A 26,479-nucleotide genomic window follows, 5' to 3' on the forward strand; every position below is an offset into this window, starting at 1 on the left:
GGAGGAGGGCGAGGAGGAGGAGGAGGAGGCAGGGAGCGAGCGAGTGCCCAGGGTGAATCAATGGAAACCCCCTCACGAAGCCGGGAAAACACTTCAGCCGCAGCCAAATAGCATTGATTATTTTCCTTCACTTCCCTCACCGCCGTGAATTTATTTATTTATTTTTTCCATCTCCGTCCCCGACGCCCCGGAGTGAGCGCTGGAGGGAGGGAGGAGGAGGGGAAAAAAAGGAATCAACACATCGGAGAAGTCCCTTCCAAGAGCCACCCCCTCCCCTCCCCGCCTCGCGCTGCTGGGCGGCCGCGGTTCGACTCCCGTCCCTGCTTCCAGCTGAGGTGTAAGTGCATCGATTTCCGATGCTGCTGGGTTGGTTTTTTTTCTCCTCTCCCTCTCTCTTCTTCCCTTCCTTGCTCTTTGGAAGCTTGAGACGGAGGGGAGAGGAGGCGCTCGGAGACTGCCTCTGGAGGGCACGGAGAGGGACGGGAAGGGACTGGGGGAGGGGACCCGGACGGACAGACGGACACACCGAGAGCCTGAGGAGAAGGAGGGACAGGGGTATGGGAGGGAAGGAGAGGGCCTGCGAGCGAGAATGGGGTGAAGAGAGAGATGCCGGGGTGGAGGTAGAGACGGGGAAGGGAAAGGTTTCGAGGCTGGACCGGGAGCCAGCCGGACAGATGGAGGGTAACGAGAGCCTAGACGGGCCGCGCCGAGCTGTGCAGGGAGCGGGGGTCCCGGAGGGAAGGGGAGGCCGGGGAGTGCGGGGGCTCGGAGCTGTCAGTCTGGAGGCGCCTGGGTCTCGGTGGCCCCCCGCCGGCCGCAGGATGGGGGAGGAACGGCGGCTAGCAGGCAGGCAGATGGATGGGCAAGCGCGCTGGGGGGGTGGGAGGGTGGGAGAGGACGTGGATACCCTTAATCTTCGATCTTAGGTTTTGCCAGAAGTTGAGTTGTTTGTTGGTTTGGGGGGGTTGGGTTTTCTTTGTTTTGTTTTGTTTTGGAAAGGTGTGAGTAGTAGGTGAGGGGAGGCCTCTACCTCTATTCAAGGTGAAGTGTGTCTCTCCTGGCCCCCAGCTCTCCATCTGCTCTTGTCTGTCCCTCTCTCTGAATAGCCCTATCAACGAGAACTCGACCACGCGTTTTGCTGCTCCTGTTGCCCCGCTGGTCTCTGTCTATGTGTCCCTACCTCTGGATTTTGACATTCTACACCTCATTCATTCTCCCCACCCATCCATCTCCGAGTCTGTCTGTGTGTCACTATCTCCGGATGTGACCTCCTACCCGGGTGATCCTTTCCCTGTGTGTCCCTGTCACTGTGTGTTACACCTTGGCTGCCTGACTGTTCTACCCACCTAGGACTCCATGCCCTTTCCTTCAGGGTCTGAATGGATATCTCTGGCCTTTTCAGGCCGCTTTGGAGTTTGCTTATCAGTCATGACTGATGTTTGTGGTAGTCACTGGTCAGAGGCCTGGAAGAGTGGAGGGATGGAGCAGATGTGTCTCCCCCAAGGATTCGAGTGCCCTTTCAGCATGGCCAGGATGGCCTCCTCTTCCATCTTCACCCAGGGAGCTTTGGAACTTCCTAGCATTGTTGACTGTCCCCTTTGCCATGTGCCTGTGTCCCCCATTAGGACCTCACCTCTGGTCTCCTGTGTGTCATCTGCCTCTCCAGGAGCTTCCCACCACAAACCTTTTCCTTTCTGACTTGGTTTTCCTCCCTTCCCTCACTTTACCATTATATATCATTTCATTTCCCCATTTTGTTTCACCCCCTTTTTTCCCCATCCCTGTCTCCCATGATCTCCTTTGCCTCTTCTTCACCCTTGTTCCCACAATCTGCACTCCTCCTACCGTTTATCCTTGGTCACCCTAAGTTTCTTGTATTCCTTACCTTCTCACCCAGCATTTTAACTGCAGCAGCGAATGTACCAGAGAGCAAAGGGGCTGGGGGAGTTGGGAAGTATGGTTTGTGAAAGCACATAAACAGGCCAAGAAATCAACTTACTGGACTTCCAGGGGCATAGAACCCCTTCATCAGTCAGGGCCATTATGTTCATTCACTGTCAACTTTGATTTTGTAAAGGGACATTCTCTGGGATTCTAAGCTCCACCCTGCTTGGTTGCCCCTTATCTTTCAGTTCATTCTAGACATCTGTGGCTCTTTCTCTACCTTCTAATTCATCTTTTTCCTGGGTCCTCACTCTTTATCATATTTGGATTCAGCATGATTCTTTACGAGGCAGTTTTCATTAGTGTGACGGAAGCGATTGATATCTTATGCAAGGGGCCAGGTTCATTCAGCCTGAAGAATGGGAAAGGTGGATAAAGAGTCTGGAGAGTTTACCTTGTTTTACGCCCATTATTGTTTTTCCAGACTTCAGGAGCTTGAAGGGTAAAAGGAGGAGGTAGATTTGGGCAGAAAATGGAAAATTTCAGAGGTGAATAGAGTGACAGAAAGGAAGGGGAGGCCGGGTGCAATAAATGCATGGGGTAGAGAAATGCATGGCGTGAGGAACGCGCAAAGGAAGGGATGAAAATACATGTGGAATGGGGGGGCAGGGGAGGAACCAAGGGGTGATTAATGAAAAATTGGGAGAATGAAATAAAACATGAATTAATAGTGATACAGAAGGAGAGAGGGAGAGAAAGGATAGATTATTCCTCAAGAGGAAGGTCATCAGAAAAAGCAATATGAACTAAATAAATACAGTGGCAAAATGGGGGAAAGGAGGAATGGAAGAATAAGATGAGGTGGGAAAAGAGTATGGTACAAAGAAGGGACATGGAAGGCAAAGGGAGGAGTGCTGAAGCAGATCAGAGCTGCACAGAGCTTGGTAGGGGGAGAGAGGAGAGATGAGATATCAAAGGAAACAAATGCCTCTGGTGTGAGAAGGACACAGCATGATGGATGCAAAGAGAGCACAGCAGGAGGGGCGATTTGGAAAAAAGGCAGAGCAGAAATACCACTGGGCAAAGCCCCAAAAGAGGGAGATGCCAAAGGAGAAGCGAGAGAGCGCAGAGATATCTGGTGAAGAGAAGGAGAGATTTGGCTCATTCCATTGGCCAAATCCCTCACTACCCCCCCCCCCCCCGAGGCCTTTGCTTTTCAACCCCAAGCCAGGGCAACGTGAGCAAAGACATGAAAAAGTAGAATTCCCATTTACTTTAGCTGATAGGAACTGGAATCTTTCTAGCCCCCTGAGCACCAAAGACCTCCAGCCTCTGATGTCATAAACTGCTGGTGTTGCCTTGGCAACCTGACAGGGGTCCTCCCTCCATGATGTCAGAGCAGCCGGTGTTACCTTAAGACCCATAGAGGAGCAACTTGCTGCTTTGCTGGGGAGCTGCACACATATGGGGCCGGGGCCAGAGTCAAATCTGTAGGATTCCTGCATCTGGTAGCTTGACCTTGCCGCCCTGGAGCTGTTCTTAGCTCCAAATGAAGTCTTGTTTGTGAGCACCTGAGGTTCACTAGAGCCTGCAGGAGCAAGGGAAAGGGACCTCAGGAGACAGGGGCATTGAGGACAGGATGGTGGGACTGAAAAGCAGGAAAGAAGGAAGAGAGCTGGAAATGGCATTTACAGAATGTGAAAGGAGAAGGGCTCTGTGAGCAGGGAGGGGAGTCCCTGAAAATGTAAGATGAACCTTGCTTTGGGTTTAGGAATGGAGCCGGAAGCTGGAAATGCAGATTAGAGGGGATAGGAGCTGTGTGAGAGCTGTGTGAAGCAGGGATACAGAATAGGGAAGGATTCTGAAATGCCAGAGGGCATGGTGGAACTTGGCTGTGGAGGGAGGGGAAAAAAAAGGGGGACTCTGAGAGAAGCTGTCGGGTGAGAGATCCAGGGTGAGTCCTGATGGCCATATGAGCAGGGGCTGCATCTGTCTAGTTTCCCATCGTTTTCCAGGACCTAGCACAATGTCTGTCACACAGAGGATGCTTAATATCTATTGATCAAGAGGTCAAATTAATAGGGAGAGGCTAAAGAAAAGACTTGCCCACCTTCCTTTCACCCTGCCCCTCAGGCCTAAGTCTGCATAAATGGGCAAGCTGGGAAAGCAGACACTGAAGGAAAAGGCTGGAGGGGAGCAACTGTGAGATCTGAGGCAGAGAGAGGAGAGACTGGGTTAGGGGCCCACTTGGAAGCATCCAGGGCTGACTCTAGGGGCTGATCTGGGGAGTCTTTGCAGAGATAATGGGAGGAAAACATGAATGAACAGTCTTAGGCGCCCAGAAGGAAGATATGGAGGAGGCTAGAGAAAGGAGGTGGTTTCCAGAAAAGGTTGAGAGTTGTTTCTAAAGATAGAGTCGGAGATTTTGAATTGGAAGTAGCATCCTTACCCCACCCCATTCCCAATCGTGAAACCACAATTGAATCTGCCATATATAAATTAAGTACACACACACACACACACACACACACACACACACACACGCACGCACGTGCTGATCACAAAGAGTTCATAAATCAATTCCAGGCCCATCCTAAACACCCTGTCCAAATACAGACACTTACAAGGAAGTCAGCATTGGCCAAGTGGGCCAAAAGGCAGAAAGAGGCACAGACTTGGATGTAAGAAACCCTGTGAGGGATGGCCTTGACATCCGACTACGCAATGCGTTGCTGGAGTCGAGAGACATAAAGTAAAAGAGGGAGAGGCAGGAGATGCGGAGCTCATCACAGCTCTGAGGTCTGAAGGGCGGGGAGTCTAAACACGGAAGCCATAGAGGAGAAAGATGCACCCAATCAGGAATTATAACTTAACCTGTTCCTGTGGCAAATGGATCAAAGGAATCTAGGAAAGAAGCTCGGGATGAGAGGAAGCGAGCTGGGAGCCCTGGGGGAGAGTCTAGCTATAATAAGAAAGGCCAGGGCAGCTGGAGAAGGGGCCAGTGGGCGGGGGCCTGCAGGGAGGACAGCGGCGGCTGGATGCACTGTCAGCTACCGCCATGGACTTGGGCAGCACATATTTTGCAGCAGGCGACAGGCTGTCGACACGGCGGTCCTTTACCTCACCGTTAGAAACTCATTTCATTGATTTTTCCATCTTTCTTCTCTGGCTTCTCAGTCATCCCACCCCTCACTTTTCTAGAGCCCCTTGCCTCACTGTGGAAAGCCCCAGGGGACTGCCTGCCCACCCGTCCTCCCCCCCGCCAGGCTGGTGAGACAGGGTGAAGGATTTAGAGGTGCCTTTCAGCACCCTGAGGTAATCCCATTGGCTCTCAGTATCCCCCTCTTATAAGCACTCGTGCAGACCAGGGCCTCTGTGTCCAGTTGTCTAGGGTGCCCAGTTAAGGGGTAACAGGGCTGAGATCCACCTGCTCTCCTGTCACCAAGCTGTACCACTGCCGTGCACCTGGAAGAAGACACCTTTTCCTAATCCCTCCCAAGACAGCTCGGCACCCCTCAAAATCTCTCTTTCAAAGTCAAATGAGAGAACAGGAGCTGCCTCTGTATTGGGGCAGGAATATGGTATTACACTGAAGCCAGGGTTCCAGCCTTGGAATCACAGCAGGGCCACCCAGTGGTACAGTGTTGGCACAGGGGCCTGTGAAATTAGAGGGCCATAAGTAGCAAGCACTCTCTGTGGAGAGAAGAGGGCATTCATATGCTGTGTCTGGTCCTCTGTGGCATTTTGATGTGCAGAGTAGGTGGGACAGGGGTGGGTGAAGAAACGTTTACTTCACGTGTGGACATTTCCCTGGTACCTCCTCCAGTTACAGCCAACTACCCTCAGCCTCTCCCTTTGGGGCTGGCATTGGGCTAAAGGTCAAGAGTCAGTTGCCAATCATTTGGCTTCTCAGTGAAGGAGGGCAGAGGGTGGGACAGGAGTGTTAGGTTGTGTTTCTCTGAGGAACTGATGGGGTAAACGCCATTTCCATCCTCAGATTTTTCACTCCTTGTTTTGTTGGTGATGCACCCCTACCCCACCCCAGCCCCCAGTCTCAAGCCCAAGGCCCTCTGGCCCACCCTCCTTTTTCTCTGGTCTTGGCAAGGTTGTTTCTCTGGGGCCCAGTGTGTCTTGAGTCTCAAGTGTCTGAGTCTAGATTCTGCTGCTTGCTTTGACTCGTGTGCCTGTCACGCCCCCCCCCATCACAGTTGTCTTCCTTTCTATCCAGCCATTTCCACGTTCTGTACCACTTTTCCTGCTTGGACCACAAACTGCTCCTTCCTCCCATCCCCAGCTTCATCAGGCTATGTGGTTTTCAAAACCTAGAGATAAATCCCGGTGATTTAGGGAAAGGAGTGTGCTTGAGGTTAGGAAGAGGGAAGACCAAGATACTGGTTCAGGATGGACGGGGCAGGGAGGAGTGGGAAAAGCGGAAGCAGGCTGAATAGGACGAGAAAGAGGGAGTCAAAGGTAAAAACCATGTGACTTGGAGCCGGGAGAGAGGTGGAGAGAAGGCCACGGTTTAAATGAAAAAGGAAGGAAGGCGGTAGGCTGAGGCTGCGAGGACTAAGAAACGGAAGAGAAAAAACCCGGAGCCTGACCCCCTGCAGAGAAATGACGGCCGAGAGGAGGAGGGAGGCCGAGCGGTTGTGGAAGAGGCTTAAGGCGGAAAAGGCAGGCGGCCGGCTCAGCCTCCGCGTCAGTCCTGAGTTCAAGCCGTGCCGGCTTTGACCCTTGTGGGAGGAACTGAAGTGGCAAATTAACGACGATAATGAAGTCACTGCACCTTGTTTGTCTTTGCTGGTTTCCCCTTGAGATTTGTCCTTTGGCCAGACGGGGCACCGTGGGGGAGGGGAGGGCCAGCAGCAGGGAAGGGCGGGGGAGGGGCGCGGAGAAGAGGGCGCGGAGGACAGACGGACCCGGGGAAAAAAGAGGGAGGGGGATGAGGAAAGGAGAGAGGAAGCCAGGAATGGAGGAGAGGAGGGACGGGGGACGAGGGAAGAGGAGGGCAGGGGAGAGAGGCGCGGAAAGACGGGAAGGGAAGAGAACAATGGGGAACGGGAGAGGGAAGCCTGGAAGGAGGAGCAGAGGACCGGGAGGGAGAGGAGCGGTGGCACGGGGAAATGGCGAGCCGGAGGGAAAGGACGTGGCCGGGGTGCGGGAGCTGCAGCTGGCGGGGCCGGGGGCGGGGCCTCATCTCCATCTCTAACGGCTGTGAAATGAGGTTAGCTCCATTAGAGGCGGTGAGAGTGTAACGAGATCACACTCATTAGGGCTGGGCCATCCCAGTAATTACCACCACCCCAAACACGCCCGCGCCAGCCGGGCCACCGAGCACAAACAGGCACGCCAGGCACGTGGCAGCACACCCGCACAGGACACCACTTCTCGCTGAACGGGAAGCCCAGGGCCCACGCGGGTGTAACCGAGAGCCTCGGGGAGACCCTTCACTAACCCCGAAGAGGTGCCGGGACAGGGCTACACCCAGGCCCTCAGCCACACACACAATAAAAAGCAATAAACATACACGTACACCCGAACTCGGGGAATAAGACACGTGGACGCGCAATTATCGTTTCCATTTATTGATCACATGCAAAGTGCCAGTCTCAGTAATGATCGTCTCAACGGGCACAACTCCAGGAGGAACTATTCCCCATTCTACTTATGAAGCAACAAGCTTTAAGCAACCCACCCGAGGACATTTACATCATAGGGAATAGAACTAGAATTTGATACCAGGTGTCTGACCTTAAAGGCTATGTTTTAAAATAATACCATACCGTTTTTTCTGAAGTTCATATGCTATTAAGAATACACATGTGTAGACTTCCAACTTTCAGAGAGGTTATCAGAAATCTGATACCCACCACAACCCCGCCCCCAGCAGAGAGAGAGAGAGAGAGAGAGAGAGACACACACACGCGCGCGCGCGCGCGCGCGCGCGCGCGCACACACACACAGAATGGCCAGGGCCCGTGCATAGACTGCAATGCGAATAGCGCCCCCTGGAGTCGCACAAAGCAGTGGCCTGTTCTGGCCCATCTTAACACTAACTGGGAGAAGGCCATCTAACACTTTCAAGCTCAAAGGAGAGCATGACAGCACATATGCTCAAAGCAACACACATAAGAGCAGAGTAACACACTCAGACTCAAGGATCTCATTCAGAATGCTTACCAGCCAGAGCTCAGAAGCTTACAAATTAACTTGAGAGCAGAGCACTGGGGTCAGGCTACCTGAGGCCAATCTCAACTCTATTTTCCAAGTGTTAGACCTTAAAAATTACATAACCCATCTAACTCTTTCTATGTTTGTAAAATGGGAATGAGTAGCTGTATGTATTTTATCAGACTGTAGTGGAGGATTCGGTGATGTGATGCTTCCAGAGGGCTCAGCACAGTGCCTGACACAAGGTAAACATTTAAAGATACTATTATTATTATTATTATTATTAGTTGTTGTTGTTTTAATAGTATTTAAACAGAGTCATTACTATCACAAGGGTTCATGCAGAATCAGAGAACCAGAAGGATTTATTTATATACACAGACACTTACAATGGTATCCTTCCAAGTAATTCTAGAAGAATCGCACGTAATTCTTTTCAAGCTCAGGGAGATCAAAGGTCTTCCGCAGAGGTCCCCCATGCCAGGATCAGATAGGATCCTGAATCTAAGTTCAAGGGCACAGCTCCCTGTCCCCTGGCTCTGGAGTGCTCATACAGAAGAAGGGTTCAGAGCTGGCTTTGCGTGGTTATCTAAGCCTGGGTCTCTCCAGTGCACCTACAAGATCACACAGCTCCACACTGCTGTCCTAACACTTGTGGCATCATTGAGGGAGATGCACTGGCAAGAGGCTCCACTCCTCTCCACAACATCCTCTCCTCCAGCAGCAGACATACTGCAGCACATCTCAACAAAGCCACACAAATGTGGATGGATGTTCTCTGGTTGTGGTTTTAATGCACAGCTTCCCTTTTAGCCCTGTCTACTCCCTCCCACCCCCATCTTCTTCCTCTCAGCCTCTCCTTTCTCCTCACACCCCACCCAGTTCCCCCCCCCCCCACCTTAAGCATCTCGCTTGCTCCATCCCTCTCACTGGGGACAGGCCACCTGCCCAATCTGCTGCCAAAACTGGGAGCCCTCAACGAGATTCAAGATTCTCCAAGATTCGGTATTTACATGTACAAATGGAGATCCAGCTCCCCGCTCCTTCCCTCCCTCTCCCTCCCTTCTTCCTCCATCCTCTTCTCTGCCTTGGCTGTCTTTCTTTACCCTCTATGATACTCCTTTTCCTGCCTGTCTCATTTCCTGCCATTCTTATTTTCTCTCTTTAGGACAAAAATTCTCTTGCACAAAGTAAACACTCCCCAAGTATTGGGGTGCCAGGGAGATGTCTAGGAGAGATAGGTAGAATTAAAATGGAGGAATAGGAGTACCTTTTTTTGTTTTCTTTTTAAATACAGAAGGTAAGCTTTAGAGACAGAGAAAGTGATAGTTTTAATGCAAGGAGAGGCCATAATAGTTCTGATGCAACTGTGAGCCTGGGCAAAGCTTCCAGTCTCTGGTTTGGGATAATGGGATGTCTCTAGACGCAGCAATCAAGAGGGCCTGGTGAGAAATGAAGTCTGCTGCTGGGCAGACTAGATTTAAATCCTGCCCGCCAAAGAATCTGCCCTCAGTCGAAAAGGGCAGAGATGAGAGGATGAGTCCAGGTCAAGAAGAGGCAAGACAGAAGGAAAGCGTCAGCCTAGCTGCACATACCTTGCTCCCCTCTTGGGGAGGCGAGGGCGGAGAGCCAGAGAGAAGGAAAGAAACTGACCTGATAGACACCAGTATGGGCCCTTTTCACATGTTACCTGTACTAGTCTTCACAACAGCTGGGTAAGGACAGCGGTGGCAGCTATGTGATCTTGTAGGTGTACTGGAGAGACCCAGGCTCAGATAACAGCACAAAGCCAGCTGTAAACCCTTGTCCTGTAAGAGCACTTGGGAGTGAGGGCCAGGGAGTTTCCAGGTGAGAAAACAGAGTGGATAAGTAACTTACCAAGGCTGCACAGCTGGTGAGTGGCGGGGAGCCAGGACTGAACCTGGGTCTAAGTGAATCCATAGCCCATGTTCTTCCACTGCCTTAGAAAAGAAATCTCACCTGGTTAGAGTTTATTTGCTGTTGGTGCCGACTGATTCCCCCTAATGTGGGCACACACACTCCATCTTTCCTGCTTCTCTTCCCCTCCCCTCTGTGGCTGCCTCTTAAAAGCAACAGGTTGAAACCGAAAGGGGAGAAGGGCAGGGCAAAGTTAGTGTGGAAGAGGGCAGGCTGGAGGCAGGGATTTCAGAGAGAAGAAAGAAAAGGTCCCTAAAATGGGCTCCAAGGAAAGAGGATAGATGGAACAATTGGAAAAGTGAAAGGCAAAAATGTCTGGAGGGCTGGGACTTGGAAATCACTGTATGCAAATTGTAAGCAAATGTGCCAGTGCCCTCTGGCCGACTTTGCTGGGGTTTGAAGAAAAGAAAGGAGAGGGGTTTTTGTTTTTTATTTTAAGGAGGGGAGCTGGGAGGAGAAAGCCAGTCTGTCCCTGCAGGCCTGTCCTCTCCTCGGTGATGTTCCCTCCATAACCACTAGGGGGCAGTCGTGTCACTTTTCCACTCCAGCTCTGCCAGAGGTGGGAGGGGGCTCCAGCCCAGGGGAGTCCTGGTCTTGCTGGGGCTCCAGCTCCAGAGGAAGTGCCCCTGGCCAGCTTTGCCTCCAGTTCTACAGGCCCCACGGCCTGGCGCCTCCTCGGTGAGGGGCACATTCTTCCTTTGCTCAGGCCTCACTTCTTTGGTCCTTCCTTTGCCCTTGCTCCTTTGGCTCCTGTAATTCTCGGGTTCTGAAGTCTCAGAGTGTTGTCTTTTGCGGTCTCAGAGCCCGCCTTTGCAGCTTTCCACTTCACATCCAAGCCTTTCTGTCCCTCTCATAACGTCTTTCTTTGTAGCTCTCTGGGTCCTACTGTCTGTCCTGAAGCCTCCTGGTTCCCTGGCGTCTTCCTGTTCTAAGTACGGTACATTTCAAGAAGTAGGAATTCTTGTCCAGCTACTTACAGGGTGCTTTTCTGCCCACCTCCCATGGAAGAATATCTCAGTTCAGGGATTATGTTGATGGGGCAACAAGTCCCTAGCTGAGCTTTGAAAGAAGTAGCACTGCCATCCTTTCCTTCTCTCCTTGAGGAATAGCAAGGGACCTGGGTCTGGACAGAGGAAGAGGGCAATACCCCCCAAAAATCTCGTTTCCCCATAGCTTTCTCTCCATTTTCCCTTTCGCCTCACGCTGTGAGGGAAGGAAGCATTAGGGAGGGTGATGGAATGAAGGGGCAGCAAGGGAGCTCTGGAGGCTGAGGGCCATTTTGGAGCCAGATGATTCATCTTAGGGGATGACTACACCCTCAGAACTCTCCACCCTCCCCTGGCTCCAGGCCTGCCTCCTCCCATCCCCCTCGGTGGCAGCAGCCTTGTAATTTAAAGCTCTTTCTGTCGCCTCTAATGTGATCCTCTCGTTTTATTGACTCTCTCTGCCGTCTGTGGCGCCCCTTCACATCAATCTCCGCTCTAATCACACCGCCACCACTGCCTGCTCTGTCTCCCCTAACCCCTCTCCTCGCGGGCCCCCGGCCCTCGCCTCTACCCAGGTCCTTCCTTTTGACTATCCCCCCACCTCCACCCTACACCCGATCCGCCCTCTTCCTCCTTCCCTCCTCCACACGCAGGAATGCCAGGGCCTTTAAGGGCTTGCCTTCTCCCTTTCCCCACGTCTAAGGTGTACCCTGAGGGAGAGGAGATGCCCTTAAGGAAAGCCTGGAACCACAGGAAGAATGACAGTGGTCTGAGGGAGAATATGACTCTGGGCCTGGTCATGGTGCGTGGGAACCTGTCTCCAGAAAGAGATGAAAACTGAGGTCAAGGTAGGAAGGGCAGAGAAAGGGACACAGATTCAGAGAGGGACAGAAGAAAAGACTGAGGCGGAGGAAAATGGAAGGAGGGGGGGAAAGTGAAAAAATAATTGCTGCAGTTCAAGGTTTGTAATAAATAGTGGGTGATGAGAGAAGCACAGAGAAGAGGGGAGGGGAGTTGGTGGCCGTGGGGGGAGCGGGAAGAGAGGCACTGAGGCAGAGATAAATTTGCAATTGAAATTCTTTCCTGTAGAGGGGGAGGGGAGGGGGAGGGGGGGGAAAGAGATTTGCAATTTTAAACAGCTTCAGACCTACCCTCCCTCCGCTGATCCAGGTCTCACCCACTAGCTAGCCCAAAGCTAAGCTCCTTTGGTTTCTAGCTAGGAATCAGCTGTCTTTTTTCCAGTCCTGGGAAGTAAAAGCTTTGGAGAGAGGATTTGGGGCTTAGGTCTTCCTAGCCCTCCTCTGCAGTTTGATCTACAGTTGTGATTCGGGAGCCAGAGAGAAGTTGCTGACGGATGTGAGGTGGGCCAGCACGGGGAGAGCACCCACCAGGTTCAGCCCTCAGTGTCAGGGCCCAGGAGGGGCCGCTCTTGCCCGGTCTCAGTTCTTCCTACCAGGTGAGCCCCCATTATGGGGGTGACAGTGGAATGTCAGGCCCTCACACTCCAGCACATGTATCTCCCCACTTCCCCCGGCACCCCAAGGATTCCATAGGAAGAATACCTTTATCCCACAACTTCAGGGCTTCTGCTTTCTGGTTATGTAAGATAACTGCCTCCCCCCCCGCCCCGCCCCCCGTCCAATTCCTTTACTTCCCTGTTAGTTCTCCACCCACCTCGGCCCAGGTGCTGATTTGCATTTTCATTAGCATGCAGAGCCAGCCCCTCGCGGAGCGCCTTAATGGCTCCTCCTTCGACTTCACGCCTGGCTGGCCCCCCAGGAGGAGGAGGGAAGTGGGAATGGGGGCCTCCAGGCTGAGTGCGGCCAGACCAAGGACCCATTCCAAATCAGGGAATCTGAAGGTGAGGGTTAGAGGCTGCCCAAGGCGGGAGAGGCCACACCACTTCCTGGCAGCACTCTGGCCTGAGCGCTAAAGGTTTAATCGTTCGATATCTGCTGACAATTGAGAACTGAAGAGGAGTCAGGCCACCTGGGACACTGGGAGAAGCATGGGATGGTGAGGCATGGGGGAACTGGTGAGTTTGAGGGGAGACCAAGGTAAAAAAGCGGGTGGGGCTCGGTAATCCTGGTCAGCTGGAGGCAGCTCGGGAATCCTGACTTCTAGACTTCGGGAGGCTCATTTCGCCAGTACTGTGTCTGCGGGGCAGTCCGGGTAGATGGAGGAGCCCAGGCCACAGCTTTGGGGTCCAGCTCTGTGGCCGCCAGTCCTTTTCTAGTCTCACCGCCTTGGAGCTTGTGACAATCAGCTAATTCAGCCTCTCTTTCTTGGGTGCCTCACCCATAAAATAAGGTTGTCGTGAGATTAAATGAGATAATTGATTAAAGCAGTTAACACAGTGCCAGGGCCATGCTATACGTACCTTAATGTTATTACTGTTACTTTTTTTAATCCCTGGGGAGGAGGAGGGGTGCGGCTCATCTCACACAAGCCATTGTCTTTCAATTGGCCAGAAGCTCTTCCACCTGTGATGAGAGATGGCTATGGAACGCATCTGAGAGCAGCATGGTGTCTGCAGGCCAGAGGAAAGTCACTGTGGCCTCTCTGGCAAGAGGACCTTGACTTTGGGAAACTAACTCTTCAGGGTATGGAAAATCTGAGGGTCTTTCCCAGAGCTGATTTATTCAACAGACATGTATGGGTATGTGGCAAGCATCTTTCTCGGTACCAATGATAGGGCAACCAATAAAGCAGAGTTCCTGCGCCCATGGAACTTAGTTTCTAGAAGGGAGAAATAAGGAAACCAGGAAATATCAGGTAGTGATGAATCTCTGAAGAAAATACCCCTCCCCCCCATCCCCCACCCCCCCCCACCCCCCCCCACCCCCCCCCCCCGCCGCCCGCCGCCGGTTGTGTTAGCTTCTGTAGAGAGGCGAGGCCTGTTGGAAGAGGTGCTATTTAAGCAGACACCGAATGACAAGGAGCCACTGGGCAGAAGTCTGGGGGAAGAGCACTGCAGGCAGAGTAAACAGCTCAGGCAAGCTGCTAAGGTGGGAATGAACTTGGTGTGTTTGAGGAACCAAGAAGGTCAGTGGGCTGGAGTTAGCCAGCCAGGTGGGGTGGAGAGTATTAAAGATGTGTCAGAAGTAGGCAGGTGCCAGATCAAATAGGCCTTTTTTGTAGATCAGGGAGCAGAGTTTGGATTTTATTTACAGTGCAGTCAACTCACTGATGGGTTCTCAGCAGAATATAGTATGGTTTACATTTTGAAAGGTGATTATGATGCCTGAAATTTGCTTTAAAACAATACAGGAAAAGGGGAAGTGGGTGAGGATATAGATGAAACAAGATTGGCCATGAGTTAACAGCAAGGTCCTACTGTATAGTACAGGGAACTATATTCAATATCCCGTGATACACCATAATGGAAAAGAATATAAAGAAGAATGTCTCTGTGTGTGTAACTGAGTCACTTTGCTGTAAGCAGAGATTGCCACAAACTGCACTTCAATTAAAGAAAAAAAAAGATTGGCCCTGAGTTTGGAGACTGTTGAAGCTGGGTGATGAGTACAAACGGGTTCCTCATATTGTTTGGTCTATCTTTATGTATGTTTGGCATTTCTCATAATTGAGAATTAAATAAAAGATCATTCTGAGCGGAAGGAGGGGCAGTGGTGGAAGTGGAGGCCAACGTGGAGTCTGTTGCACTCGTTCAGGCAAGCGACAGTAATGGCTTGGGCCAGGCTGGTGCTGACGGAGACGTGGATGAATGGAAGGCGGAGATGCTCGCTTGAGAGAGTGCTGTCGAATTGCCTGCCTGTGGGTGAGAGGGAGGACACTTTGGGTTTCTAGCCTAAGCAACCAGATAAATGGTGGTACCAAGTTTTGAGATCGGGAAGATGGGAAGAAACAAGTTCAGGGCAGAAATAAAGAGTTCTGATTCTGGACATGTTCACTTTGAAGTCTGTTAGACGCTAAGGTAATGAAGCTTCAAGCTGGCAAATGGGTGCTTGAATCCGGCGCTCAGGGAGGAGGGTGGGGCCGGAGGATCCGGAGAATCTACTGCCTGACTGGGTGTCTCCGCTGCCACCTCACAGCTCCGCTCTCTCCGTGTCTCCCCCACAGGGTCCTGGCTGTCACGCTGAAATGAACCCCCAGCTCTCCTCCGTCTGCCATGGCCACCCTTAACTCGTCCTCTACCGCTGGCACCACCCCCTCCCCTGGGCACAATGCCCCGTCCCCGCCTCCGGACACCTCCTCCCCCCGCACCCCCTCTGATCCTGTCACCAAAGATCCCCCTGCGGCCCCCTCCGCCTCTGAGAGCATGAGGTCCTCAGAGCCCGGGGGGCAGCCCCTGGAGCCAGGCTGTGGCCTCGTCCCACCAAAGGAGATAGGGGAGCCCCAAGAGGAGCCTGGCCGTGGTGGCTCCCCGCCAAAGGGCCTGGGGGCGGAAGAGGGGGAGGGAGGAGGAGGGCTCCCTCCTGTGGACCTGAGCGACCACTTAGTCTTCACGGCTGGCGGTGAGGCCTGCCTAGTGGCCAAGCTGTCCCTGCCAGGTGGCAGCGAACTCCCGTTACCAAAGGGCTTCCCCTGGGGTGAGGCAGGCATCAAGGAAGAGCCCAGCCTGCCCCTCCTTGCCCACCCGCCCCCTGTACACCTCACTGCCCTTCACATCCAACATGGCTTTGACCCAATCCAAGGCTTTAGCTCTTCTGACCAAATTCTGTCCCACGATACCTCAGCGCCATCTCCGGCCACCTGTGAGGGAAGGGGTGGAGCCTTCTGGAGCTACCAGCTGGCTCCAAACCCACCTGGAGATCCCAAAGATGGCCCCATGGGGAGCAGGGGAGGAGACCCCAGGGCACTCTTCTGGCTCTGCCTCCCGTGCCGCCTGGGTTTCGGCAGGCCCCAGGCCTTTGTGGGTCACACACAGTCTCACGGGGTGAAGCTAACCGCTGCTCAACACCAGGGCCTGCCAGGCAACCCAGCCGTGCTCCGGGAGGGGGACGAGGGCTGCGTGGCCCTCCTGAGCTTCCTGGAACCACAGCTGCCTGCTCACGCCCCTTTAGAAATACCCCTCGACAACAGCAGCACCGTGAACATGGAGACCCACGCGGCTCAGACCGAGGATGGCCCCGCCGCGGCCGAAGCCCAGGCCCCTGTCCTGCCCGTGGAAGAAGACATGGCCCTCAGCCCGCCCTCCCCGCTGACAACCCCAGCCGCCTGGAACCCCAGCCCAAGCCAAGCCAAAGAATCGCCGACGCTGGCAGGCGAGGCAGGGCCAGGTTGGTTCCCCGAGGGGCAAGAGGAGGATGGAGGGCTCTGCCCCTCGCTCAACCAAAGCTCACCCACCTCCAAGGACGGGGGCGTTCTCCCTGCCCCAGTGGGCTCCCCCGAAGACCCCGGTGACCCGCCCCAGCCCTATCGCCCAGCCGACGACTACACCCCGGCCCCTGCGGCCTTCCAGGGCCTCAGCCTGTCCAGCCACATGGCTCTGCTACACTCGCGCAACTCCTGCAAGACGCTCAAGTGTCCCAAGTGCAATTGGCACTACAAGTACCAGCAGACCCTGGATGTGCACATGCGGGAGAAGCACCCTGAGAGCAACAGTCACTGCAGCTACTGCAGCGCTGGGGGCGCCCACCCCCGCCTCGCCCGGGGGGAGAGCTACAACTGTGGCTACAAGCCCTACCGCTGCGACGTCTGCAACTACTCCACTACCACCAAGGGCAACCTCAGCATCCACATGCAGTCTGACAAGCACCTGGCCAACCTGCAGGGCTTCCAGGCGGGGCCGGTGGGGCAGGGGAGCCCCCAAGAGGCAGCGCTCCCGCCCCCCGCGGGGGACAAGGAGCCCAAGACCAAAGCGTCCTGGCAGTGCAAGGTGTGCAGCTACGAGACCAACATCTCCCGCAATCTGCGCATCCACATGACCTCCGAGAAGCACATGCAGAACGTCCTCATGCTGCACCAGGGGCTGCCGCTGGGGCTGCCGCCGGGGATGGTGGGGCCAGGCCCCCCTCCCCCAGCAGGGGCTGCCCCTGCCACCTCCCCTGACCTCTTCCAGTACTTCGGACCGCAGGCCCTAGGGCAGCCTCAGGCTCCCTTGCCTGGCCCCGGGCTGAGGCCAGACAAGCCCCTGGAAGCCCAGCTGCTTCTCAATGGCTTCCACCACCTCGGAGCACCTGCCCGCAAGTTCCCCACAGCTGGTAAGCTCCCTGGGTGTTCTCTTTTCCCTTCCTCGGGGCCAAACTCGGTTCCCTGCTTTCTCCCCAGGGCCAGCCCCGCCGCTTAAATAACCCCAGCTCCCTCAGCATCCACCCCTCCCATTCCCACACAGCAAGCTGACCCTTCCCTGTTCCTTCCGGGGGCTACTAACCTGTCTCTGTCCTGTAGCCCCCGGCAGCCCCTCCCCGGATGCCCACCTGCCTCAAAGTCAGCTTCTGGGCCCCTTGTCCGACGGGCTGCCTGCCTCGCCGCCCCCAGATGACAGCCCATCCCTGAAGGTGTTCCGATGCCTCGTGTGCCAGGCCTTCAGCACAGACAGCCTGGAGCTGCTGCTCTACCACTGCAGCGTGGGCCGGAGCCTCCCGGAGGCCGAGTGGAAGGAGGTAGCTGGTGACACCCACCGCTGCAAGCTCTGCTGCTATGGCACCCAGCTCAAGGCCAACTTCCAGCTCCACCTCAAGACCGACAAACATGCTCAGAAGTACCAGCTGGCGGCCCACCTGAGGGAGGGGGGCGGGGCCATGGGCACCCCCTCCCCAGTGCCCCTGGGAGACGGGGCTCCTTATGGGTCTGTCCCCACCCTGCACCTGCGCTGCAACATCTGTGACTTTGAGTCCAACAGCAAGGAGAAGATGCAGCTGCACGCCCGGGGTGCGGCCCACGAAGAGAACATCCAGATCTATAAGGTGAGAGCAGGGCAGGAAGGGTCTGGGATTTGAAGGGCACAGCACAGAGCCTGAGGGGGAGAGGAGAAGGGGATGGGGCTGGAGCAAGGAGATGCAGAGTGGGAAGGTGATGCGAAAACCCAGGGGGGCGGGATTGGAGAAAAAAGGCCAGGGCACCAGGGGAAAAACTATTTGGAGACAGACGTGGAGAAAGACCAAAGGATGGTGGATTCTGACCAAGTGACTCCGGTACTTTATTCAACTTTTCTGGCGTTTGGGACTAGCGGGAGGGTTCTGTGTCTGCTCAGTCCATCTTGTCCCCAGAAGTTCAAGAGGATGGAACCAGATTCCATTCATATACTAGGAGGGAGTCCAGGATTGGTAGTAGGAAGAGGAGGAGACGGTGGAGAAAAGGCAGTCACATTCAGGTGGCCAAAGGAAGGAAGAGGAGAGTCCAAGAGGGAGGAAGGGGTGTCGGGGTGCTGCTGGTCAGGCCCCCCGGGGAGGCAAAGGGGCCCCCAGGACCTGGGGGCGTCCATCTGTCCTTCTGTGCCTGAGCAGCCTCCCTCCCGTTTCCAGTTTCTGCTGGAGATGGAGGGGGCAGCGGCGGGGACGGAGCTGGGGCTATTCTGCTGCCTGCTGTGCGCCTGGGAGACGCCCTCCCGCCTGGCTGTGCTGCAGCACCTGCGCGCCCCTGCCCACCGCGATGCCCAGGCCCAGCGGCGCCTGCAGCTGCTACAGAGCGGCCCCGCAGCCGACGAGGGGCTCTCAGCTCTTCAGAGCATCCTGAGCTTCAGCCACGGGCAGCTCCGGCCTCCCGGTGAGGAAGAGGGGACTGGAGAAGAAGAGGTGGGCGGGGAGGGCAGCGAGGGCGGGAGCTGGGGGCCCAGGAGAAAGTGGCACGGGGACGAGAAATGGGGCCGTGCACAGTCCAGAGCAAGCGGAAAGGCGCTGGGAAGGCTGCTGAAACTGGCTTTTAGGAACACTGGGGCAGCCGAGGGAAGTGGGGGACAAGAGGCTGTTGGAGGAGGAAGCAGAGAAGAGCAGGGATTTTGCTGGGTGGAGAGGTAGAGCAGGAAGGGAGGTGAGAAGGAACCACCCAGTTTTTCCGAGTGGTGACTGTGTGCTGGCAAAGCTTGGGGTGGGCGGGAGGCGGGGCGTGTGTGGGGTGTGGCAGCAGCTGGTCAGAAGGAGAGGAAGGGAGAAAAACAGAGATAGAATCAGCTTTGGGCTGGGCCAGGACTTGTCAGAAGGAGGTGGGAGCTGGGGGCATGGCCCGAAGGCAGCAGGATGGGAAGCCCTTGATGAGCTCCCCAGCCTCTTCCTGTCTCCTAGGAGGTCTTCAGTCCGAAGGCTGGGCTTAGGGTCCCCCTTAGGCAGCTGAGGTTGTACGAGAGAGACTGGGCAGAGCCCGCCAGGCACCATTGACCCAGAGGGTGCAGAAGAGCCTGGAAGGGGCTGTGAGAGCTGGGCACGGGTGTCCGGGCTTTGCAGAGGCTGGCGGTGGGCAAGGGTGAGGGCAGGGGCAGCAGGAACCAGGAACAGGCAGCATTGACTGGTGCTAATTGAATTGCCAATACACTGGCTGGAGTTAAGTGCCGGAGGGGCCCAGATCAATAGCTAACGATCCTGGAGCAGGACTGAATGGAGTTAAGGAACTTTAGCACTTTAATTAGGCCGCCACTGAAAATAAATTCCTACACATCTGTCAATTCTTGCTTGAGTGGTAATCTCCTCTCCCAGCTAGACCTGCCGCCTCCTGCTCGCTGCAGCGGCTTCCTTTCAACCTCACCTGCCCTCTTCAGCGCCCCTCACTCTACATTTCTGGGCTCCCTTCTTCCAGGATCAGTCAAGACAGGGAGCTGAGTTTGGTCCTGTTTCTATCGCCTGCTGCTGGACCTGTTCCCTCATCTTTAATGACGGGGCTAGACTCACAGAGATGATTTCTTAGGCTCTACCAGTTCCAACACTGTAATTTCCCCCCTCATCCTCTGTATTTCTTTTTGGCGGCTTTTTGTCCTCTCCTGCCTATTGACTCATCTATCCATCTTCTCCCTTTACTGCCTGGCTGCTTGTCCTGCTTCTTCTGCCCTATGTCCTCCCTCCTCTGATGCTTCATCCTTTTAAATTGACTCTCTCTTCATCCTACACAGGGAAGGCTCCTGTCACCCCCTTAGCTGAGCCACCCACCCCTGAGAAAGAGGCCCAGAATAAGACAGAACAATTGGGTGAGTTGCTCATCTGATCCATTTCTTTCTCCATCCCTTGCCCTCCTCACCCCCCAGTCCTAATATTATACATTCTGAGATGCTCATGGGACCTTGCGGTAATCCAGACACCCAGCAAGGCCTCCTGTGCAGAAGGAGCTAAAGGGATCAAAAGAAAGGGCTCATCAGAGGGAAGGGAGGCGGAGCCACAGAAAGCTGGGTGCTTTTGCCCTCTGGCCATCGCGCTAACCCGGGCTCAGCCCTGCCAAGCTCCACTCCCTGTACTGAGCGCAGTTCTGTGCTTCCCTGCCCTTTCTCCCTTTCCCCAGAGCCCACCCCTACCTTGGAAGCCCTCTGCTACAAATCAGGTCATCTTAAGGGCCGGGGGTCTGCGAAAGGAAGAGGGAGGGGCTGTCAGAGTCTCTTAATCTCTCCTTTCATCTTCAGCTTCTGAAGAGGCAGAGAACAAGACTGGCCCTCCTGGAGACAGTGCCGGCCAGACCACGGTCAGAACCGGGGTAACTGGGAAGATCTTGGGGGAGGGTGTCTAATTTTACTGAGATCTGCTCATATCCTAAAGGCTGAACTTCTAATTAGTAGGTCTTTACAGACAAGAGATTTCAGACCAAAGGCAGATCTAATTTTATCATGCTTGTGACTTACGTCACTCCAAATACATTTCAGAAATTGCACCTAGGTCCAGTTACCGGATGTGAGCACCAGCTGAGCCAGCCCTGAGGGGTGGAGCACAGAGGGAGACAGAATGAAAAGAGAAAGGCAAAAATAAAACACTAGCTGCTGCCCAGCTCTTTATTCCTGTTGGGAGCAGAAAGATGTGAAGTTCATCTTCTACAGAGAACCCCGAGCCTGGGTGGAACTGCCCTGGCACCTCCTTCCTCAGGCTAGAGGAACTGACCCAGATGATCCACGCAGACAGGAAGCTCTGCAAGTCTCCGAGTGGCTGACCTAGGCAGGGCCCAAGAGTAGCTTGGCTCTGTGGCCTGAAAGGGTTCATTCTGAGGGGATTCCCAGCCTTTGGTCTTGAGGTGCCACCCTGTGCCTCCCAGCTCTCCAAACCGGACTGCAATATGCCGTGTGTATCACGACTGCAAACTGCTGCAGTGACGGCTTATGTCCTCAGCTCCCCTGCCTCCTAACTCCTGTTCCAGCTATCTGCTCCCAGGGCTACGGGTGCATTAAGATGAGTGTCCGAATACCTTTCCTTTACGGCCACCCCCTCCCTGACATGCGGGCCTGGACCAGTGGCACAGGCGACAGGAGAGGAAGTGCAGGCTGACAGAAATGCAGGCTGCAGGTCAGGCAGTCAGGTGACTGAGGCGGAAGTAGGGGGGCCTTCACGCCCCACCCTCTGGAGGTACGGGCGGGAATGCGCCAACAGCGCCAGGCCAGAATTTTCCAGGGCCACTGGGGGAGCTGTGGTGTTTGTTTACATTAAAAAGGGAAGGGGAGAAAAAGGCAGGCAAAGAAAGTGGGAAGGAGGGAGAAAGAGCCGGCTTCCGAGCAGACAGGTAGGGAGCGTCCCGCTTAGTCCAGGGACCTTGGAGAAGCAGAGTGGCAGGGATTCAGGAGCCTCTGGGTCCAGGAAGTGCCAGAAGCAAGGGGAGCTATTTCACGGAGGAGCACAGGCAGGGTGGGGGCAGGTAAGAAAAGAAAACTAAATCAGAGGAGGTAGGTACAGGGCCGTCCTGTCGGCTGGAGAACGGAGTAGGGCAGCAGCGACAGGGGAAGAGAGAGGCCAGGATGGAGGGAGAGGGCAGGACAGAGAAGGCGGGCCAGCCGGGGCAGCCCAGCCTAGGCCTTTGTCCCCGTCCAAGTGAAGCGAGGGAGGAGCCAGCTTTCAGGACTGGGACTCCTCCTCCAGCAGGGGTAGGACCAGGCTGTGTCCGGGTGAGTGGTGAGTCCCGCCCCTCCCTGACACCTCCCCCCACCGCCTGTGTGCCCCAGGTGTTCTGCTGTCCATACTGCAGTTTCCTGAGCCCAGAGTCCGAGCAGGTGAGGGCGCACGCGCTCTCCCAGCACGCAGTGCAGCCCAAGTACCGGTGCCCTCTGTGCCAGGAGCAGCTGGTGGGCCGGCCTGCCCTGCACTTCCACCTCAGCCACCTGCACAACGTGGTGCCCGAGTGCGTTGAGAGGCTGTTGCTCGCGGTGAGTACGGGCTGGGGGGCAAGGCAGGAGGGGAGGCAGAGGCCGCGGTGTCCGGGCAGCTGTGTGTGCTGAGGGGAGCGGCTCTGCGTGGATCTGAAGGTGGAGTTTAGAGCTGGAGGGAACCTCAGAGCCAAAACCTGTCCAGAGCCTCTACTCGCTGGGGAGGAAGCACCCTTGGGTCCTGAGAGGAGCTGTTCCACAGCAGGCACGGCTGCCGGACAGGACAGGCAGCAGCCCAGGCCCTCCCCTCCGTGGGGAAGGCAGAAGTTAGGTGGGAGGTTTGTCCACAGAGGAGGCTGGAGCTGGGCAGGTGGGAGGTTTGTCCACAGAGGAGGCTGGAGCTGGGCTGCGCACAGACACAGGTGCAGAGCTGGGGGGTCTGGGGTAGCGGGACGGTGGGGGAAGTCACTGGGATCTCTTCCATCGCAGGCCACAACTGTAGAGATGACCTTGACGACCAAAGTGCTGCCTAGGCCCACTCTAAGCCCTCTGGGGGACGGCCCAGAGCCCCCCGCTCCCGGGCCAGAGTCTGTGCCCAGCAGAGACCAAGCAGCAGGTAAGGAAGGGAGGGCAGACCTCCCAAGGTGGCAGGAAAGGGGACCTGGATTCCTCGGACCAAGAAGGTCTAAAGACAACTGAGGCAAGGATGAGTTGCCCTAGATATTGAGTGGGTGGGGTCTGACTTAGACAAGGTTCCCTTCTCACTGCGCCCCCTTCTCTCTCCCCTAGAAGGCCCTCACCTGACCCCGGAAGCCAGTCCCGAGCCTCTTCCTGAGCCTCCCCTGCCCTCAGCCGAGGCCCCAGACAAGCCCATGGGAAGCCCTGACCAGCCCCCTTCTCCAGCCCCGTCTCCAGCCCCTCGGCCCGATGCCCAAGCTGACGAGGTAGCTCCGCCACCCACCACGGCTGAGGAGGAAGAGGGGGCTGGCGGGGAGCCCCGCCTGGCAGAGCCAGCTCCGGCTGACTCTCGCCACCCTCTGACCTATCGGAAGACCACCAACTTTGCCCTGGACAAGTTTCTCGACCCTGCCCGGCCCTACAAGTGCACTGTGTGTAAGGAGTCCTTCACGCAGAAGAACATCCTCCTGGTCCATTATAACTCGGTCTCCCACCTGCACAAGATGAAGAAGGCTGCCATTGACCCCTCCGGGCCTGCCCGCGGGGAAGCCGGGGCCGCGCCCGCCCCCGCTGCTGCCACAGACAAGCCCTTTAAGTGCACGGTCTGCCGCGTCTCGTACAACCAGAGCTCCACCCTGGAGATCCACATGCGCTCCGTCCTGCACCAGACTCGCTCGAGGGGAGCCAAGACGGATGCCAAGGCCGAGGGGCCAGAGCGCGGCCCAGAAGAGCCCAAGGAAGGCGAGACTGAGGGGGAGGTGGGCACTGAGAAGAAGGGCCCTGACCCTGGTGGCTTCGTGTCTGGTGGACTGCCCTTCCTGTCCCCTCCCCCACCTCCCCTGGACCTGCACCGATTCCCAGCCCCACTCTTCGCCCCACCAGTCCTGCCCTCCTTCCCTCTGGTGCCCGAGTCCCTGCTTAAGCTCCAGCAGCAGCAGCTGCTCCTGCCCTTCTACCTCCATGACCTCAAGGTAGGGCCCAAACTGGCACTGGCTGGGCCCGCGCCCCTGCTGTCCCTGCCGGCCGCCACCCCTCCTCCCCCGCCCCCTAAGGCCGAGCTGGCTGAGCGAGAGTGGGAGCGGCCACCGGCGGCAGAAGAGGGGAACGAGACGGCGCCCAGCTCACCCCCCCAGCCAACACCCAACGAGGCAGCCCGCACTGCAGCCAAAGCCCTTCTAGAAAACTTTGGCTTTGAGCTGGTGATCCAGTACAATGAGGGGAAGCAGGCTGTGCCCCCTCCCCCAACACCACCCCCACCCGAGGCCCTGGGGGGTGGGGACAAGCTGGCCTGCGGGGCCTGTGGGAAACTCTTCTCCAACATGCTCATCCTCAAGACACACGAGGAGCACGTGCACCGCCGCTTTCTGCCCTTTGAGGCCCTGAGCCGATATGCCGCTCAGTTTCGCAAGAGCTATGATAGCCTCTACCCACCCCCGGCAGGGTCCCCCAAGCCTCCCGATGGGCCTCTGGATTCACCTGCTCCCCACCTGGTCCCAGAGCCCGAGGCAGGGGGGGCCCGCCCCCCTGAGGAGCGAGGCCGGGCAGCAGGACGCTGGCCCCCAGAGGAGGAGGAAAGCTCCAGAGGGAATCTTCCTCCCCTGGTGCCTGCAGGCCGCCGCTTCTCCAGAACCAAGTTCACAGAGTTCCAGACCCAAGCCCTGCAGTCTTTCTTTGAGACCAGCGCCTACCCCAAGGACGGAGAGGTGGAGCGGCTCGCGAGTCTCTTGGGCCTGGCTAGCCGCGTGGTGGTGGTGTGGTTCCAGAACGCCCGCCAGAAGGCTCGCAGAAGCGCCGGCGACGGCGGGCCTGTGCCCAGCGGGGGAGGCACTGGGGGAGCCTCTGGCTGCCGGCGCTGCCGCGCCACCTTCTCCTGTGTGTTTGACTTGGTGCGGCACCTCAAGAAATGCTATGATGACCAGCATCCAGAAGAGGAGGAAGAGGCAGAGAGAGGGGAGGAGGAGGAAGATGCAGAGGAGGAAGATGCAGAGGAGGAACAGGGCCCAGAACCCCCAGCCGGGCCTGAGGGCCCATCACCAGAACCTCCAGACAGGGAAGAGCTGGGCCAAGCAGAGGCCACAAAGCCAGGAGGCAAAGAGCCTGAAGGGAGGGCCCCTCCCTCGCCCTCCCCCATCCACGCCTGTGACCAGTGCGCCATGTCTTTCCCCAGCCAGGACCTCCTGACCAGTCACCGCCGGCTCCACTTCCTGCCACCTGTGCAGCCCAGCACTGCCCCCCCCCTCCTAGAGCTGCCCTTGCTGGTGTTCGGGGAGCGAAACCCTCCGGTGCCAGGCACTCCACCAGTGCCAGGACCACCCCTCAAACGGAAGCACGAGGACGGTAGCCTGTCACCCACGGGCAGCGAAGCAGGGGTGGGTGGGGAGGGTGAGCCCCCCAGGGATAAGCGCCTGCGCACCACCATCCTGCCCGAGCAGCTGGAGATCCTGTACCGCTGGTACATGCAGGACTCCAACCCGACGCGCAAGATGCTCGACTGCATCTCCGAGGAGGTGGGGCTCAAGAAGCGAGTGGTGCAGGTCTGGTTCCAGAACACCAGGGCCCGGGAGAGGAAGGGCCAGTTCCGAAGCACCCCCGGGGCAGTGCCCAGTCCGGCAGTCAAGGTCCCCATCACACCCAGCCCCGCACCCTTCCCCAAGTTCAACCACTTGCTGGGCAAGGTGGATGATGGGGCTGGGAGGGAGGCCCCAAAGAGGGAAACACCCGCTTTTCCCTACCCCACGGTCACCCCTGCTGCTGGGCCTCTGCCTTTCCTGCCACCTGGGAAAGAGGCCCCCACTCTGACACCAGAGCCACCTCTACCTCTCCCACCGCCCCCTCCACCCAATGAGGATGAGGGCCCGGAGGAACCGTCTAAAGCTTCTCCAGAGAGTGAGGCTTGCAGTCCATCTGCAGGGGACTTAAGTGATTCGTCAGCTTCCAGCCTGGCTGAACCAGAGTCCCCTGGGACTGGAGGGACCAATGGGGGCCCAGGAGGTGGGGCTGGGGTCCCAGACGGAATGGGGCAGCGGCGCTACAGGACCCAGATGAGCAGTCTGCAGCTAAAGATCATGAAAGCCTGCTATGAAGCCTACCGCACCCCTACCATGCAGGAGTGTGAGGTGCTGGGGGAGGAGATTGGGCTGCCCAAGAGAGTCATCCAGGTCTGGTTCCAGAATGCTCGTGCCAAGGAGAAGAAGGCCAAGCTGCAGGGGGCAGCAGTCGGTGGGGCTGGGGGCAGCAGTGAGGGCCCCTCGGGAGCCCAGCGCACCGACTGCCCCTACTGTGACGTCAAGTATGACTTCTATGTCTCCTGCCGAGGCCACCTCTTTTCCCGCCAGCACCTGGCCAAGCTCAAGGAGGCAGTCCGAGCCCAGCTGAAGAGTGAAAGCAAGTGCTACGACTTGGCCCCAGCACCCGAGGCACCCCCCGCTCCCAAGGCTCCACCTGCCACCACACCTGCCTCTGTGCCCCTCGGGGCTGCCCCGGCTCTGCCTCGCCTGGCCCCGGTCCTCTTGTCCGGCCCAGCTCTGGCCCAGCCCCCGCTGGGCAGCTTAGCTCCTTTCAGCGCAGGTGAGTGAGAGGTTGGGAGAAGCTGGACCTCAGAGGGCATCTCCCTCTAATGAGGTGCCCTTCCTTTTCCTTCTTGACTCCTCCCATCTCC

At 56.5% G+C, this 26,479-nt stretch overlaps 1 protein-coding gene across 7 annotated transcripts in view; it reads left to right on the plus strand.

The window, feature by feature from the left end:
- ZFHX2 (zinc finger homeobox 2) overlaps positions 1-26,479 on the plus strand; it is a 28,098-nt gene continuing 1,619 nt past the window's right edge. The window contains exons 1-11 of one of the 7 annotated variants that reach the window (XM_067739892.1): positions 9,623-11,827; positions 12,222-13,014; positions 13,451-13,582; positions 15,063-17,146; positions 17,334-17,851; positions 18,410-18,650; positions 19,984-20,058; positions 20,485-20,543; positions 22,003-22,203; positions 22,633-22,759; positions 22,933-26,388. In XM_067739892.1, coding sequence (XP_067595993.1) covers positions 15,112-17,146; positions 17,334-17,851; positions 18,410-18,650; positions 19,984-20,058; positions 20,485-20,543; positions 22,003-22,203; positions 22,633-22,759; positions 22,933-26,388 — 6,712 coding nt within the window. In that variant the 5' untranslated portion in view covers positions 9,623-11,827; positions 12,222-13,014; positions 13,451-13,582; positions 15,063-15,111. Of the gene's footprint in view, positions 338-9,622; positions 13,015-13,450; positions 13,583-13,839; positions 14,917-15,062; positions 17,147-17,333; positions 17,852-18,409; positions 18,651-19,983; positions 20,059-20,484; positions 20,544-22,002; positions 22,204-22,632; positions 22,760-22,932; positions 26,389-26,479 lie in introns of those variants that run through there. The other 6 variants (XM_067739890.1, XM_067739895.1, XM_067739896.1 and 3 more) reach the window with 6 other exon arrangements.

This window comes from Pseudorca crassidens, chromosome 1 (genome assembly GCF_039906515.1).
Source record: "Pseudorca crassidens isolate mPseCra1 chromosome 1, mPseCra1.hap1, whole genome shotgun sequence".
NCBI classification, from domain to species: Eukaryota; Metazoa; Chordata; class Mammalia; order Artiodactyla; family Delphinidae; genus Pseudorca; species Pseudorca crassidens.